This window comes from Arachis hypogaea, chromosome 19, assembly GCF_003086295.3.
Source record: "Arachis hypogaea cultivar Tifrunner chromosome 19, arahy.Tifrunner.gnm2.J5K5, whole genome shotgun sequence".
In the NCBI taxonomy this organism is placed as follows: domain Eukaryota; kingdom Viridiplantae; phylum Streptophyta; class Magnoliopsida; order Fabales; family Fabaceae; genus Arachis; species Arachis hypogaea.
The window spans coordinates 142116729-142135802 of record NC_092054.1 but is presented as its reverse complement, the minus strand read 5'-3'; the positions used below and the strand labels follow the sequence as shown (position 1 = coordinate 142135802).

General features: G+C 32.8%; 1 protein-coding gene across 1 annotated transcript; it reads left to right on the top strand.

Annotated features, from left to right (window-relative positions):
* Positions 1-13932: 13932 nt before the first annotated feature.
* LOC112778914 (uncharacterized) lies at positions 13933-18719 on the top strand. Its single transcript, XM_072228568.1, has 4 exons — positions 13933-14443; positions 14567-14707; positions 16226-16647; positions 17940-18719. Exons 1-4 carry the CDS (start codon positions 13933-13935, stop codon positions 18510-18512), a joined length of 1647 nt encoding a protein of 548 aa, XP_072084669.1. The 3' UTR covers positions 18513-18719.
* Positions 18720-19074: the final 355 nt, after the last annotated feature.

Here is a 19074-nt window from a genome sequence, read left to right as displayed (position 1 = left end):
AATGCAACCTACATTCAGTCTCCACCACAACTGTGGTAAAATTTTTATTATCTTTTCAAGTATTACAAATACCGATTCCCAAGGATTCAACCTAATCCTACCAAAGACAAACCAAGCTTCAACGTAAGCTTGACTTGGCTAGGTAACCTCCTAGACTCTCAACACACTAAGTACTCACCTAACTTAGCAAGGGATACCTTTCATGTATGTAACACCCTAACTTTTAGTACCTCATGATCACACTAAAAGTCCAGACTTTACCTACCTCTACTCCTTTAATCTCATACTATGTTTATTTAATATTGAGCTTTTGGCGAATACGAATCAAAATTTTAATTAAGAAATCGAAAAGAGACTTTATTTTAAATTACATAATCGCAAATGTATATATTCACATAGCATTATATACATAGACTTATTCAAAAATTCTGAAAATACAAGTCCTACCCCTCTAAAAACCAAAGCAATAAACGATGAGGAAAAAAATAAAATCTAAGACTAAACCAAATACAGAAAATACGAATATATATACATAAAACTCTAAAGTTCGGTCGCGGCTTCGTGTCAAGGATTCCTGAACTTGTTGCTAAAAAGAAAATATGTAGGGGTGAGAACATCATCCTCGTAGGTTTTCAATAAGAAAAGTGAATGTCGTGAGAGTAAAGAAATAAAATGCAAATAATTACTTATAACTTTAAAATAATTACCATTAGAATTCCTTACAACTTACTTTAAAGACTTTTGTTAGTTTTCTTCAAATTATATTACTTTAAGCAAATTCTAGTCACGTCACTCAGTTTTGAGTTACATTGATAAGTTCTCGGTTATCTTAATCCTTGACATAATACAGAAACCAACAAGCACAAGCAGACACGCAATACAGGCACATAAACGTTTTACGCATAAATCAAATACAAGGAATTCACAAATAATACAGCACAACACACAAAAACACTCAAGCAATTCACACAAATGCATATGATGAATGCCTTTCCTATGCAGGTCATCAGCTCATGCATCGGTTGTCTACCCGTAACCCAACGTTACCTAGGGTGAACCCTGAATATGGTTTCTCACTAAGTCAGTCAGGCACTGGTATCATCACAGGCGAACCTATGTCGGTCAGGATACCTTGGTATCACGGGTTTATCCGTGTTAGTTAGGCCAGAAATAATAATGACAATTTGCTATAGCTTAGAAAAGTGCATCTCAGTGAGAAATAGGCTATCAGTTAGGCGGGTGTTCCCGCATTAGCAATTCGGCACAAAGGCCCAATCAAACAACCAATTCTCAATTATCTTTTTCATTTATCGTTTCTCATTCCTTCTCTTTTTGTCGTACCTCCGCATCACCAAATAATCAATCATATTCACTATCACTAACAATCCGAACTTCATCAATTCTCATCAATCAGTCATACAAAACATTTATAAATTATTTGCAATTACTCAATAAGCTTTTTGGGCATTCTTAAATTAAAACCTTTAATTTTAAAACGAACCCCTTACCTCAGTTAGTCAAAATCCACAAAGTCAAGTGTGACTCCAACTCCGTCCTAACTTGCAGCAGCATCAACAAACTCGAACCGAACCAACAATAGTAGCGGCATTAGCCACACCGACAACTCTTCGCAATGGCAATACCATCAAACAGTTTGCAGCGGCAAAGGCAGCGACTCAGCCTAAAACTTGAAAAGAACATGGAAATGGAGCATCAACAGTAATAGCCTTGTTAAACACAAACAACCCCCGCAGCCACCACCGTGGTAGTAGCGACTTCGACGCACAAAAGGAAAACCAAAAACAGGGACAAAGCCGAGCAAGTGATGGAGACAATGGCTTTGGCGACAGCAGCGGCGGCGACACCCGCCAGTGACAGTGACAAGCTCCCACGACGATGACTGCGACTGGGTGAGGTGGCGGTGACAGAATCAGCTTTCCCTCTCTCACGTGCTTCACTGGATTCCGTCAATCTCTCTCCCTCAGCGTCGCTCTCCCTTTCTCCTTCGAGTTCGATGGTAACAGAACCAATGGCAGCGATAGCGATCGTGGCTCGGCGATGACGGCTTCATCGTTCTCTATCTCAACCCTCTCAACTTCGATCTCCCTTCTGCTCTCTCCTCTCTCGGCAACAGCAACGGCGATGCGTGTGATGGTAGCAGCAATTCCCTACTCTTCCTTCGGTGACATCCCCTCCTTCTTCTCTCTTCCTTCTTCTTCTCCCTCGAGCCCTCTCTCTTTCCTTTCCGTTTTACTGCTGTGTGTGTATTGATGAGTGAGGTGAGGGTATGAGTCATTAGGTTATGATGGGGGAAGAAAAGAACGCGTGTTTCTGGGAAGAAAGGAAAAGCTACGCGTGTGTTACTTTGTGTCTGTGTATGTGTGGCTGACTTTAAAGTTATGGTTAGAGTAAAATACACACTAGTAGTATAACAATTTTACAAAACATTTGAGATAATATAATAATTAGGATTGAAATATAATACCATAAAATTATTTTGTAAACACAATTTTATTTATCAATATACCAATAAATTCAAATAACTTTTTCTAATTTAAAATCTAAAATAACCTAATTAATCTTCTTTTATAAAATATAAATTTAAATCCAAAACACAAATTACTTCAATTAAATTATATAATTTTCATCCTTTTTCAATTACTCAAATTTTAATTTTAATTATGTAAAATATCCAATTATAATAAAATTATATAAAAATATTAATTAACTTAAATTCAAAATATTCTTAAAAATTAATTTAATTATTCTTAATAAATTAGTTTCTAAAAATAGGAGTTCAAATTAATAAAATAAATTATAACTTTTTTTTCTATTTAGATTTTCAAAAAGGCAGGTCGTCGTTACAAGGTACATGATACAAAACAAAAATACAATCAAAAGTAATTTGGAATAAATTTTAGCTTTTCTCTCCAAGTATCTCTCTTAACCTTTTCTCTCAATGACTTTTTCTTAATGCCTCACATAAATACCTTTTATCACTGAATTGAAATAAAGAAAGATACAACATATAACCAGAATACTCAACAATAAACCATGAAGGAGATGATGAACAACTCAAACGCTATAAGATGAATCAGATTCAGCACTCTTAAGTGTAGCTCTTCATCTTGACGGAATATTTCTTTGATCAAGAAATACTATCCAAAACGTTGAACTAAAACAGAGAAGCTCTCAATGAAACTCAAATCTTAGTTCTCTCTCCTTGCCCAAAATGAAGTTGATTTCTTCTTTTTGTATTGAGTTTTATTTCCACAGTTAGGGCTTGCTTTTCAAAGCCAACTCCTTGAATCTTAAGCCATCTGAAATCTTCCTTTCTTTTTCTTAACTCAAACTAGAAAATTAGATATTTGAAATCAGAGTTAAGCAATGCAGTTTTATTGGTAATAGATCTTCAATGAGTTTGATAAATCAAAACCATTAACATTGTGCTTTAGCCTTAACTTTCAATATTAGCTATTTATTCACAGAAAAGTAAAGTTGCCACCACTTTCTTCAACTTACTCGAAATAATTGTGTAGAGAGAAAGAAAAATCAGCAAGTAATTGACTTGCATGTTAAAGGAAATAATTTACCTTTTTTCTTTTGATTATGTTTAATTTGTGCACGTTGATTTTGATTTGACTTTGCTTCTTTGATTTACTTTCCTTTCTTCTGATTTGGTGCTTAATGAAAAATAAAGCACCTTTTTTTTCTTTTATACTTAGTGAAAAGTGAACTCTTCTCTTCTTATTTGAGCTTTTTTTTTGTTGTACATCGGGGCCTAAGCCCAAAAGGAAAGAAAAACTAGTAACTACTATTCACATGGGATCTATCCATTCCCTTAGCCTCATCACTCAAGATGGTCTTTAGTTCTTCTGGTGGTGCGTTGATGAATTGGAACCCTTCTTTTTTATTCATTTCATATTTTGCTAACCAGTCTGCCGCTTGATTTGCTTCTCTGCATATGTACTTGAATTGAATCTCCCAAGGTCTTTTCTTCCATTCTCTGATTTCTTTCAGCAACGGATTAAGACATTGGCTTTTCTCGTCGTCCATGTTTATAGAATCGAAACCATCTTTAAAATCTAGCTCAATTACCATTCTTCTCATGCCTAATTCCCAAGCGACGCTCAGCCCATGTATGACTCCCCAAAGTTCTGCTTGCACCGAACTGTATTTTCCCAGGTTGGCGGTGTATCCACTTATCCATTTTCCATTGTGAGTCCGAATAAGTCCGCCACACGCCGCTCTTCTCGCCCCAACTGACACTGCACCATCTATGTTAAGTTTAACCCACCCTTTGTCTAGAGGTTTCCAATTGAAATTTATTTTGGTACTAGATGGGTTGTGTGTTCCCTCCTCCTCCTTATCAAAGGCTTTTCTGTAATCAGCAGCAGCTCGGTAAATTATCTCAACTGCATTATTGGGGATCTGAAAAGGAGGAGAATGAATCTCCTGATTCTTCCATTTCCATAATTTCCAACATGTTATAAGAAAAATATCAATCCATTGTTATGAATTTTTGGCCCCTAAATCATTCTCCTGATTGAGAACTAGCCACTCTTTGAATGGTAGATTAAAGAAAATGGGGGTTGCAATTGGGGACAGGACTTGGATCCAAATTCTAGCTACTTTTGGACAGTCTCTGAACATATGAATCATTGTTTCCATCTTGTCTGAGCATGAGTGGCAGGCTGAATTAAGCCCGAGCACTTTAGCTTTCCTTTCTGCAGTGAGTATGCGCTCATGTGCAACTAATCAGGCGAAGGATTTGATCCTTTCAGGACCTCTCCATCCCCATATGATTTTCCATATTCTTTCTTTATCGCTTCGTTGCTTAGTTAGTACTCTGTATGCCGAGGCCACAGAGAAAATTTCATTTGCAGTATGGCTCCAAAAAACAGTGTCCTCCCCCGAACATCTGTTAGGGGGTTGATTTGTAAGTATTATACTATAAATCTGCTCAGGCAGTAGGTCACTTATAAGATCTTTATTCCAATTACCCCAATTATCAACAGCTTTTTCCAGAGGCATATTTTCTTCTGCTTCTGTCATCTCTCTTCGAGCTAGATTGTACAGCACTTCTCCTCCTTTAAGCCATTTATCTTTAAAGAACGAGATTTGCCGTCCATTTTTTACCACCCATGAGAATTCTCCCCTTTTGGCCTCCCACAGCTTTGAGATATCCTTCCAAAATAAGGAATCTATACTTCTGCTCACAAATCTATTAGCCCCATATTGGTTCCTTCCATATTTGTGGTTTAGTAATTTAACCCATAAGGCATCTGGTTCATTGATTATCCTCCAAATTATTTTCATTTGAAAAGCCTCGTTAACTTTCTCAAGATATTTTAATCCATAACCGCCTTGGAGCTTGGGAAGACACAGGGTGTTCCACCCTACATGGTGCATCTTTCTTGTACCTTGTGTTTCCCCTCAAATAAAAGCTCTTTGTAATCTTTCAACTTCTCTGCATATTTCCTTGGGCAAAAAGCAATGCTGCATGTCATAATTTGTAATTGGGGCTATCACTGACTTTGCCAAGGTCACCCTCCCTGCTAGGGAGAGACAGTTTGCTTTTCATCCCTTCAACTTGTTCTTCACCTTTTCTATTATATTCTTGAACCTCTTTTTGCCTACCCGATTATTAGTGATCATCGCACCTAAGTACTTGCCAAGGCTTGGTTGCTCTCTATAATTGCACCGATCCTTTATTGCCTTTCTCACTTCAGTCTTCACATTCGTTGAGAAAATTATGGTTGTTTTTGTTTCGCTCACTTTTAGGCCTGAAGCCTGACAAAACTTACTCATCACTTTTTTCACAATGTCAATTTGCTGTAAAGTTGCCTCCACAAAGACCAAAAGGTCATCTGCAAAGAGAAGGTGTGATATGATTGGTCCCTCCTTGCCAACCTTAAACTCTCTATCCTTGCTCTTTGACACTATCCTCTATGAGTTGTGACAATTTGTCCATGACGATGATAAACATATAGGGAGAGATCGGGTCACCCTGTCTAATCCCTCTGAACGGGCTAAATTCTTCCGTTTTGTCCCCATTCCACAACACATTGTATGATACAGTTGAAACACATTCCATAATTATGTGAACAAGAGCTGGTGGTAGATTAAATTCAGTGAAGCATCTTCTCAGAAAATTTCAATTAAGGCGATCATATGCTTTCTCAAAATCAAATTTTATCGCCATAAAATCCTTCCTCCCTTTGCACTTTTTCATAGAGTGCATTATCTCCTTGGCAATATTTATGTTATCTTGTATCTTTCTACCCGGGACATAGCTAGACTGGTAGGGAGCTATTCTTTCCTTAAGGGTGGGCTTGAGCCTCTCGACAATAATCTTAGATATACATTTATAACTAACATTACATAAGGCTATAGGTTGAAATTGAGTGATAAATTCTGGTACCTGGACCTTTGGTATAAGGGTTATGAGAGTTTTGTTGTGGCCTTTGATGATTTCTGGATTGTTCCAAACAAACTTGACATGTTCAATGACATCCTTCTGAATAATGTTCCAATTTTCCTTGAAGAATAAGGCTGGAAACCCATCTGCTCCCGGTGCTTTCCATGACCCTATGTCAAAGATAGCTCTTTTGATTTCTTCAGTGTGTGGGGTGCAGCTTAGCGTCTTGCCAATGTCCTCATCAAGAGCAGGGTACAAGGTATTGGTATGAAGAGGGGGAAGGTTATGGTTCTCCTCTGAGTACAAATCTTTGAAGAAATTAACGGCATGTTCCACTAATTCACCTGGTTCCTCTATCCACTCTCCATTCTGTTTTCTTAACTTCAAGATCCTATTTCTTCTCCGTCTAATAATTGTTTTAGTATAGAAATAGCGTGTATTTCTGTCACTTTTTACCACCCAATCATCTCTCGATTTTTGTCTCCATAGAGTTTCTTCTCTATCAAGGATATCCTCTAACTCCGTGGTTAACTCCTTTTCCAGCTCCTCCAAGAAGGGATTGCGACCATAGTCACTAGCTCTTTGTATCCCTCCAATTCTATTCATAATTCTATATTTTCGTCTTCTTACATGGCCAAAAACCTCTCTATTCCACACCTTGAGATCATCCTTGAGAGATTCCAAGACTTCAAGTAAATTTGCCTTATTTCCCTATCTTTCTTGTATGAACTCTGGGAATTCTGGATGTAGCCTCCACATGGCCTCATATCTAAATGGTCTATTACTAGTTCTACTATTGGGAGGTTCCAGAGAAACCATAATGGGATGGTGGTCAGACTGAATTCTTGTAAGTACGTCAACTCTTGCTTCAGGGTAGCTAGTTCTCCAAGGAGCATTAGCTAGTGCACGATCAGGTCTCTTGAATACTCTTTCTTGCCCTTCCCACTTAGGGCCCCTCCAGGTATACTTAGTCCCTACATGTCCCAAGTATATTAGGGAACAGTTGTTGATCCAGTTTGCAAATTTTCGGCACGCCTGGGTGTCAGTTCGTCCCCCTCCTTTCTTCTCTGATGGACAAGCAATTTCATTGAAGTCTCCTAGAAGCAGCCAATCCTCATTCATACTCGTTGCTATTCTTGTCAATTTTCTCCATAGCTCCTCTCTTGCATTCAGTTACGGGTTATCATATATTGCTGACATAATCCAACTCTTGTTATCGTGAACAACTCTGCAATGCACGAATTGAGGTGTTGACATTATAACTTCAATCGTTAGGTCAGGATTTCTCCACAGCAACCATATACCTCCACTAAATCCTCTTGCTTCCTCAACATGGCTATGACTAAAACCAAAGCTTTTAATCACCTTTTGGGCCTGTTCACCACTACAATGGGTTTCTAACAAAATTAACAAATCGAAATTTTTTTGTCGAACCAATTCTCTAAGGGAGCGGCTAAAAGCCGAGCTAGCTACTCCCCTACAATTCCACGCAATAACAATCATAATATCTATCAAGACAGCATCAAACTTCCTTTATCAGGAAGCAACAAAAGGCTAACAGGAACATACTAGGCATTGTCCCCCTTGGGGGCTGTAACATCACTTCCCTTCTCTTGAAGAGTGGGGCTTGTCTCACATTCCATATTTTCATTCACCATGGGTTCGTCTACTATTTGAGGGATTTTTAGTCGTACCTCTTCTTTATAATTATTGATAGCTTCAAGCATAACATCTGTCCTAACAGAACTGAAGTCAGGTGGTTTAGGTTCCTGGTCCTTATTTCTGTCATCCAACAGAGCTGATTCTGGCACAAAAGTATCTTCCATTGCCGTGTCTTGGGAAGTATCTTGAGACACTTGCCAATTTACACTATGATGGTGAGGAAGGGTTGAACGGTTCAAGAGGGGAGGGTTGGTAGGAACATAGTCATTGTCTTGGTCATGTTGTTTTATAGTTGGGTTGGAGGTAGCCTGGTTAGGGACGGAGTTATGTGTAGGAGCAAAGTTGGGCTGGGTTAGAACATCACACAAAGATGGAGTCTGTTGTGATGTCATGTTTGGGTTTTGGGCTGAAGATGCATTCTGGGCTTGTTTTGAGGTCTGGTTTTGGGCTGGTAAAGCTCTGGGTTGGGTTGTCTTTTGTGGGGAGTTCGGGCGGGTTCTAGAAGATGGTTGAGATTGTGATAAAATAACAATATTCTCCTTCTCCACATAATTGGGTAGTCTCAGGATTGTTTTGCAAGACATCATTCTCTTCTTGAAGGATCGAGAACCTCGTACCTGGCACTGTCATGGCAGTATCTTTTGCATTTAGCGCATTACCTCCTGCATTGCTTGTACTAGCTCCCATTTTGCCCACCTTCTTGCCACGCGTAGGACGCTGGACCAGCATCCAAGGTCCGTAGGTGTCATTATCATGTTGGATGACTTTTTTGCCCTTTTCATTTTCTGTAATGGCAACATTACCCCTTTCTTGACTCTGACTCTTCTGATCCTCCTCTTGTCTTTCCTCTACTACACCAGCAGTTGTCGCCGCTGTTATTCCGTCCGTTTCAGCCGCTTTTTGTGACGTCGCACAGTTGGATTTTTCATGTCCTGCCATTCCACAGTTAAAACATATACAATGGAGTCCTTTATATTCAACTCGATATTTTGTTCCATTAATTGAATATTGTGAAACTAGAGGTTCAGTCAGGTTCAATTCCACACACAGCCGTGCAAATTTACCTCTGCATTTTTCTGCAGTATGAGTGTCCACTCTCATGGTTCTCCCCACTATGTTTTCAATTCTTTTTAACATGTCCTCATCGTAATACTCAATAGCCAGGCCAGGTAGTCTTACCCATGCCGCTATCCTGTCAATGGTTACCTCTAACGGATTGAAATCAGGTTGCCAAAAGCGAATGGAGAGATAATGATAAAAAATCTTCCATGGTCCTCCTGTTAAGGCAAAATCTAGGTCCTCCTGTAAAAAGAACCTAACGATAAAGAAATCGTTTCCAATATTGATGACGTCAATGCTTCCCATCTTGCTCCACAATGCCTCAAGCTTCCTCGTCAGTACCGCTAGGGAGATACGACGACCTAAAAGTTTAACAATCAAACATTCCCACCACGGGTTTCTTAGAGACTTCATGGCTGCTTCATTTATAACAATGTTGTAAATGCCAGCAACTTTTTCTACCCTTATGCTTGGTTCTTGGTCTTTGTCATCTCTTGCCTTGTTCTATTTTTTATTTACTTCTCGCTCTCCATTACACTTTTCTGTCAATTCTTCCTCCGATTCAGAGAAACTATCATCCTCTTCCATTGCCATTGGTACTCTTCCTCTTCTAACCATGTCATTGAAAAACCTGGCTGGGAGTTTAGGTTGAACCATACACCCAGGATTATCTCGCATCCATTCTTCCTTCCTTGGAACCAGTGATTCTGTGCCTGTGAAGGTGTGCACCTCCCCTCCTATTTGGACCTTCTTCATTCTTTTGGACGAGCTTGACTCATGGGCGCGGGAGTGTCCCCCCTAGTAAAGCCTCCTTTCATCGGAGATGACAATAAAGTCACACAAGGAAACGAGAGAAAGGGTCACTATACGGAAAGAAAGAGAAAAGGAAAATTTCAGTCTTTTTCTTCTTATTTGAGCTTTATCCAAAATACCATAGCAACACCAGCTAGAAATTGCTTTTCTTTTGCTTGAATGATAATGGGCTGGATTATGAATTCGTTTTTCATTCAGCAGTCTTGGAAGCACTTTGTTTTTTTAGTTGGGCTACTTGTCTTCTTTATTTAGGTTGCACAATAAACATAAGCCTACAACACTAAAGAATTTTATCAAAACACTTTTAGACTATCAATCCAATTAACACCATATTTGTCATCACAAAAAATGTTATTATATACTTACTTAACTCAACACCTTCTAACTATTTTCTTAATTTATTTAAAAAAAAACTTTGTTTTTTCATCATTTGTATGTTTTCAAAAAAGTATATATATAGTTTGAAAAATGAATTACAATTCTTAATCATTACTCTATAATTAAATTCATATTATATAATTATAAAATATTTATTTCTTAATTTTTTTGTCTAAAAAAACATAATTATCTTCTATTATATTTTCATCATAATAAAGGACAAATAGAGTTCACCCAGCTAATTTAAAAAACATATGAAACATTGATGTATAATTTAATTTGTGATTCAGTCTTTATCACTTAGTTTTTTCTTAATTTAGTCCATATAAGTATATATTAGGAAATTTATAAAGACTCAATTAGAAGTTTATAATTTGACTTTAGTTAATATAGTAAGGATAAGGTATATTTTTGTCCCTAAAGTTTGGCAAAAGTTTTAAAAATACATTTAAGTTTTATTTTGTTTTAGCTTTATCCCAAAAGTTTTTTATTTACATCAAATATATCCTTAACGGCTAAATTTTCAAAAAATTTAAGACCAATCTAACAATAATGCATGAAAATTATACTTGATTTGCTTGTGTTGAAAGTTGTTCTTATAAAATTGTTGTTAAATTGATCTTTAATTTTTTTGAAAAATTAGTCATCAGAAATATATTTGATACAAATAAAAAATTTTGGGGATAAAATTAAAATAAAATAAAACTTAAAGATATTTTTAAAATTTTTGTCAAAATTCAGAGACAAAAAATACACTTCACCGATACAGTAAATACTTTACACTTCAATCACGAGAGTTTTTATTCAAATATTAGAAATAATATATATATTGAACTTAGTCATTTGTCTGCAATGCAATCATATTATCTGTTCTCCAGATAATATTGCTAAACATGTTTTAATTGAATTTAGGACATAATATTATGAAATATAAATTCGCTATGACGCTTTAGCTATCCTCTTTCATTTGGATTGATTCTAACTATTCTATTCAAACAATTATTGTAGTTAAATAAATCCCTAATTCCTAAATAGAATTTGGAAGAGATCATTATTTAGTTATTAATTTAATAAATATGAATAGAAAAGAGAACAGAAGGGAGATATAACTAACAAACGGAAGAAAAGAGAAGGTTATGATTCTTTATTGCTTCCTTAATTGCCTCCGGTAAGACAAAAAGATCGAGATTCTTTAATATACTTTTGTCACGAATAATTCTTTAATAGTTCGTTTCTTACTATGTAGAAACTAGAATGATTAGATGATTCTTTCTCACCTCACTCAAGTGATGATGGAAATGGTAAATAAGAAGAGAGATGCTCTGAAAAATAGGACGAGGAGATTTGTCATGTACACTGTTGGAGGAGGCCTGGTAGATAAGAAAAATATAAAGGTCAAAAAAAAAAAAAAATTCAAAAGAATATCATTGAGAAAAAGAGAAACACAAAAGTAGTATATGGTTCTTTAATTAGAGGTCACAAGAGAGCAAAGTATATGGTTCTACACTTCTACTTGTATCTGTATAGAAAAAAAGAAGGAAGGTAATATATATATGGTGAATTCTATGATGTAGAAAGAGAGAATTTTCTATACCTATATATATTTGTTGTCAATAGAAAAAATTGCCAAGTGTCCAGAGAGAAAAAACTTAAAAAACAATATTTGCTATTGTAGAATTTTTTTGTTTTTGTTGCTTCTTGATGTTTAATAACTAAATGTAATAAATATTTATTTAATTAGTAATTATAAAAAAGATGTTGGATTTTTTATTTTTTATTTTTTTTTTGTGAATTCTATTTATTTGGATCAAACCACATTTATAAATAAAAATTAAAAATATAGACCTAAATTTTATAAAATATTTTATATGTATTAAAGCATATATTAAGTATGGTGAAACAGAAAAAAAAAAGTTTCCTTCTAAGATGTTCACAAGAAATATATAATTTTTTTATGGTAATTAGACATTTTTTTTAGAATAATAATTAACAAAATTTATATTAAAATACTAATTAAATTAAATAATTATTTAAAATAACTGTCAAAATTTATTAGAAATACTAAAACCGTAATAATTTGGTTAAAAATTTGAGAAAGTAATATATATTTAAAAAAATAATAATGATTACTGTTTAAAAGGTTAAAAAATTTTCATAAACAATAATTATAGTAAATAATATAAAATTTGCAATATATGTAAATACGATTTTAATACTTGATATGTGAATTAATTAAATTTATCTTATAATTAAAAATTAACACATAATAAATTAAAAATAATTAATTATTCATCTATTAACTTAAAAATTAAAATACAATATAAAATATTATTTAATATTGTAAAATAGATAAATTTAAATTTAAATTAGTATTCAAGTCACATATATTAAATAAAAATTATATTTGCGTATATCACAAATTTTATATTATTTACTATAACTATTATTTATGTATATTTTTTAACCTTTTAAACTGTAAACATATTATTTTTTTAAATATATATTACTTTCTCAAATTTTTTAACCAAATTATTACTCTTGTGGTATTTCTAATAAATTTTGACAGTTATTTTAAATAATTATTTAATTTAATTAATATTTTATTATAAATTTTGTTAATTATTATTCTAAAAAAATGTCGAATTACCATAAAAAAATTTATGTATTTCTTATGAACATCTTAGAAGGAGATTTCTTTTTTTTGTTGCACCATACTTAATACATGCTTTAATACATATAAAACATTTTATAAAATTTAGGTCTATATTTTTAATTTTTATTTATAAATGTGGTCTGATCCAAAATAAATAGAATTCACAAAAAAAAATAAAAAGTCCAACATATTTTTTATAATCACTAATTAAATAAATATTTATTATATTTAGTTATTAAACATCAAGAAGCAACAAAAATAAAAAAATTCTGCAATGGCAAATATTATTTTTTAAGTTTTCTCTTTCTAGACACTTGACAATTTTTTTTATTGACAACAAATATATATAGGTGTAGAAGATTCTCTCTTTCTACATCATAGAATTCACCTGTATATATAGCCTTCACTATTACATGTTTGGCAAATGACATATAGCATAGCAGATTAATTAATTTTAATTTGTATTTTTTATATATGGAGGGACCAAATCCAATTTCAAGTGCACGTGGAATCACGTCAGGAAATCCAGGTTTGTTCTTATCCATATAAATTTCCTTATTATAGCCGAGTTTGATTTGTATATATGTAACTGATCTTGCTAGCAATTGAAAATGAATGGTAGGAATTAGCTTAACTTGGATGAGAGACAGAATAACTATTTAGTATTGATTATTAGTAATTTTGAGTTGACTTATTAGTGTTGGTTTGAATAAGTTTTTACTTAAAAAAGTAAGTTTTTCAAAAATACTTTTATTAAAAAAAATAAATTATTTACATTTTTTTTAGCATTAACAATACCTTGATTTAAAAAAAATAAAAATAAAAGATGTTTTTAATATTTAAATTTTTTTATAAAAATCTATCCAAAAGTAAAATATTTTTTATCTATTAAAATTTAAAAAAAAAAAGATAAAAAGGTAAATACTTTTCTAAAGTCAATCTAAAAATGACCTTAAATGTGATGATGTCAACAGACAATGCAAGCAGCTCTGAAGCACTACTGAGGGCAGTGCGCAATGGGGACATACATAATACTCGGAAATTCCTGAAAGATAATCCGGGAGCATTGAATGCAAAGATCACGCCCGATGGCGAAAGACCACTTCATGTTGCAGCTTTATTTGGGCATGTGCACATTGTAGAGCATTTACTGGAATTGATTTCAGAAAATGATCTTGAATTGCTAAATAATTTTGGTATGTCAGTATTGCTATTCGCTATTTACAGTTGGGATGAGAGTATCAACATTAAGATTGCAAAATGCATGGTTGACAAAAACCAGCGGTTGCCTATCGCTGCCGCCGGTGATTGGCTTCCGGTGACATGGGCTCTTCAATTGGGCCAAATTCAAACATGTCGGTACCTTTACTCAGTCACACCCTTTGAAGCATTGCTGCCTGAAAACGGGGATTACGGCGCTGATCTTCTGGCGTTGTTCTACTACTCCAAGATGTTTGGTAAGTGTTAGATATGTATCTCTTCATAACAGATTAAACTTTTTAGATAAATACTTTATAAAACTTTTATGATTAAAAAAAAAAATCTAGAATTCAATCCTTATTCATTTTTTTCACGAATAGATTTGGCTCTGGAGTTGGTGAGGCGTTGCCCAAGATTAGTAATAAGGAGCCACGCATTAAGGGATAACTTTTTGGTGATATTAGCAAAAACACCTTCCTCATATCCCCAGCTACCATTCTGGAAACGATGCTTGTATTCACGTAAGCAATTAACTTTTTCTTTCTTCTCTTCATACTTCACACTCATCAACTAAGCTATATATAATAAATTCATGATAGGTATCCAAGTGCACCTACAACCTCCATCTTTCCTGAATCAACTTGTCATTCCCGTTTCAGAAACTAATCAAACAACACACCATCATAATAAAGGCACCTTGCATCTCCGCCAGGTGAGTGAGTTTCTTGTGCTATTGCACAAATTTTTCTAAATCTGTTCTAGTTATATTTGTTAAACAAATCCAAAAGCTTTATGGTATAGTCACCAAAAAAAAAAAGCTTTATGGTACAACGTTATCTTTTATAAAATGCAAAATAAAGAATTTTGTACTTTTCACTTTTGTACTTTTGAACAGTACGAAGGACTCTTCAAAAAATTTTACTAAATAAGGTTTAATTGTTTGTTACTTTTTACTATTTCATTAAATTTTTAATTAAATCTTTTTAGTTTAAAAATATGTAATTAAATTTTTATATCAAATAAAAATTTATAATTAAATTTTTACTAGTATTAAAAAATGATAAATTAAATAATATATATTTATATATAAATATATAGTGATTAAATTTTAGTGTGCATATAATATTTTTAAAAGAACAATTATCTTAAAATATTTTATTTTTTTAAGAGTACTTCACAATTCATCCTCTATTAAACTCAAAAATGCTTATTTTAAAAAGAATTATTTTTTAACAAAAGAAAGTTAAAAAGGAGTTAATTAAAAATTTTTATTTAATATAAAAATTTTATTATAAATTTTTAAATTATAAAATCTAATTAAAAATTTAACAAAATTATAAAAATTAATAAAATAATTAACTTTAAATATAATACTGTACAATTCAAGTAACTATTATTTATATTATAATTTTATTGGTGATGTTGCATTTCTTTATGAGAAGTGCTAGGAGTTAGATTTTGTGATTTATAGCCATCAATTAGCTATTATTAACAATTTTAATGGTGTGAGATTATATCTAATTATGTGAAATTATTCATTTTTTTTTGCTGGATAAGTGATGGCTGGATTTTGCTAGTAGACAATGATTTTTGTAAACAATGTGAACAATAAATTTTAAAATGGACCAATAAAGTAAAAAAATATTTCATCCCCAAATTACCTCCTAAACCTTAACATTAAGATAACCACATGCATACCAAATAAATTGAACATCCAGCTATTGTTAACTGTGCATAAATAAATCGAATCAAAAGAAATAACCATCCAATTAAAAATAATGAATATAATCATCTGCATATCTATTAAATTGAACATATTATTATTCACATATTTAGTATTCTCATTCTGTACTTCTTCTTTTAATAAAAGTACTGTCCCCTTTCTCTTCCTTTATTTTCTTTTCGATAAATGTGTTAATTTTATTTAGGTGGTGTTTTAACTTTTAAGTGTTTTGTTTGTTTCTTATTTATTTATTTTTACTCATAGATACTCTATTCTACTATGATACATGGATAGTTTGTTTGTTTGAAAACCATAGGAATAATGAAGGAAATATATGAAGCAAAGTTAACTGATGAGCAATCTCGTATGTTGCTACGTGCTGCGTGCAATGCAATTTCTCCGGAAAATCAAGAAGAAATCTCAAAAAGTGGAATGGAGGAGGCGATACTTATGGCAGCACAACGAGGGAATGCCACATTAGCATTAAAGGCGCAATTTAGCCTTTTGTGGACATGGACCAAAGATGAAAGGCGCATATTTTCTGTTGCTGTTCAGTATCGCCAAGCAAGTGTTTACAATCTTCTTCATGGTCTTATTCTCAAGCCTTTATTTCCAAGCTCCGATGACGCCTATGGCAATTATATGCTTCATATCGCAGGAATGCTAGCTCCACCAGAACAGCTTAATCCTATTCCCGGGGCACTTTTACAAATGCAACGAGAACTTCAATGGTTCAAGGTATACTATAATCATATATTATTTCAAATAAATGAAATAAAATTACTTCAACTCTCCACATCATTTTTTTCTGATTTACATAAAAGAATTTATCAAAATATTATAATAACTCTAAACCATAAAAAATGTTTTTGAAAATTTTAAATGTTTGACAAATATTTAAAAAAAAAATCAAAATGATGAAAACATCGTCCTCAAAAAGTTAAAAATTTAAAATCATATTTTGATGTGGCGTTTTGTGATCTTTTATTAATGACTGAAATTTTTTCAAAAAATGAACAAAAAGTCTTATGATTGAATTTTATTCGAACTTCTACATAAGTCTTCGAAATAGTTATCGAAATCATTTTACAAAAATAACAAACAAATATATAGATTGTTTGTCAAATATAAATATTATTTGAGACTTATACAAAAAAATATTTTTTACTATTTTTTCATATTTTTAAATCTTTTGAAGATATTTTTGTTCGTTTAATTTGTTTAGGAATAATAATTTTATCAATACCTAAATTTTTTGACAACAGTTTTTTTATAGCCTGCTCTCATAATAAATTTACCAATAATTGAGTAGCTTCCAATATAGCTAATGAATATTAGAATAAAATCAATTTGATTTATGCAAGTGTACCAAATTATTCCAATAATAAAACCCAATAGATTTTATTGAGCAGTTAACAATCGTCAAATAATAAATTTTAATACAAGTTCTTATTTTTTGGTATTAAAAATATTTAATAACAAAAAAAATTAATTATAATTTATTTTATTTAATATTTATTAATACGTTTAATAATTAATGAAAATTAAATAAAAAAATTTTTGAGTGTTTTTTTTTTTGCCAATTTAACATTAGCGTACTTTAGCCTACGTTTGTTTACAAAGGCAGGACACTGTCACTGAGACACAAAATCGTGTTTGCCAAGGGAGACATGAACAAAGACAATGTGTCCAGAAACACTGAATTAGTATATTTTGTGTCCATCCTGACAGAAAGGACACGGAGACACTAACAAGGAACACAATTTATTTTTTATTTTTTCTTTCATTATTTTTGTTAATTTTTCATAATTATATTTTTTATTGTTATATTTTTTATCTCAAATTTTTTGAATGAAAAAAAAATGAGAATAAATTGAATTTTCATAATTTGTTCTAGTTTATCATCAAACAGAATACAAGAATATAAAATATTGTGTCTCTCTCCATCAGTATCTTATCCTATCCTGTGTCTTCCTATCTATTCCTAGAAACAAACACGGCCTTAATTTCATGGAGTCGTCTATGTGTAGGAAGTGGAGAGTATCACGCCACCTAACGTAAAGCAACAATTGAACAATGACAATTTGACACCTAGAGAATTGTTCACAAAGGAACATAAGGAGTTAGTGAAAGAAGGTGAGAAATGGACCAAAGGAACGGCCGGTTCTTGTGGTGTTGTAGCAGCTCTTGTAGCTACCATCACTTTTGCTGCTGCTTTCACTGTTCCCGATGGCAATGACCAAATCAAGGGATATCCAATTTTCTTGCATAAAAATCTATTTATGCTGTTTATAATATCAGATGCAGTGTCACTCTTCTCTTCCACAACTTCACTGCTTATGTTTCTGGGGCTCCTCACTTCTCGCTATGCAGAAGATGATTTTCTCAAGTCACTGCCCACAAAGCTCATCATAGGCCTTTCCGCTATGTTCATCTCTCTTGCAACTATGATGGCTGCCTTTTGTACCGCTCTTTTCCTTATGCTCCAACACCGATCATGGATTGTTATTTCCATAACCTTTCTTGCTTCCATTCCGGTTGCTTTATACATTTGGTTGCAGTTTCCATTGCTTGTTCTCATCTTATGGACCAAGCATATTTGATAGAAATATTAAGCCTTGGCTTTGAGACTAAAAGCTAGTTAAATAGCTATAGTGTGCTGTTGAACTTTGATGAATTCTTATTTTGTTTGAGCATTTCAATGTAATTATCATTTGGTTTATAGTTTCCACTTCTTTGCATTGCAATGTAATGGATCATATTCTTTTGTCTTCCTGACTTTATGAACAAATAATTATATAAAAATTTTCTCACACCTCACAAACTTTCAAATACCAGCAGTACCAGCTTTAATACCAAATATAAATATAATACTCACAATTTATTGGTCCCAATATTACTAACTCACTTATAATATATATCACTCAAACTCACTAACAATCATAAGAGTACAAGAGAGAAGTTTTGAAATAAACACAAAATTTTTAATTCATGGAGAGATAATTCAAATACATGAGTTTCAAACTTTTATATAGGTAAAATATAAAGACATACTTAATTGTTAAGAAAGATTATTATTGGCTATGAACAATTACATATAAGTTGTAATGAAGGTGATGAGACTTGTAGAAAGTTCAACTTGCTACACTAGTTATTTTTGATAAA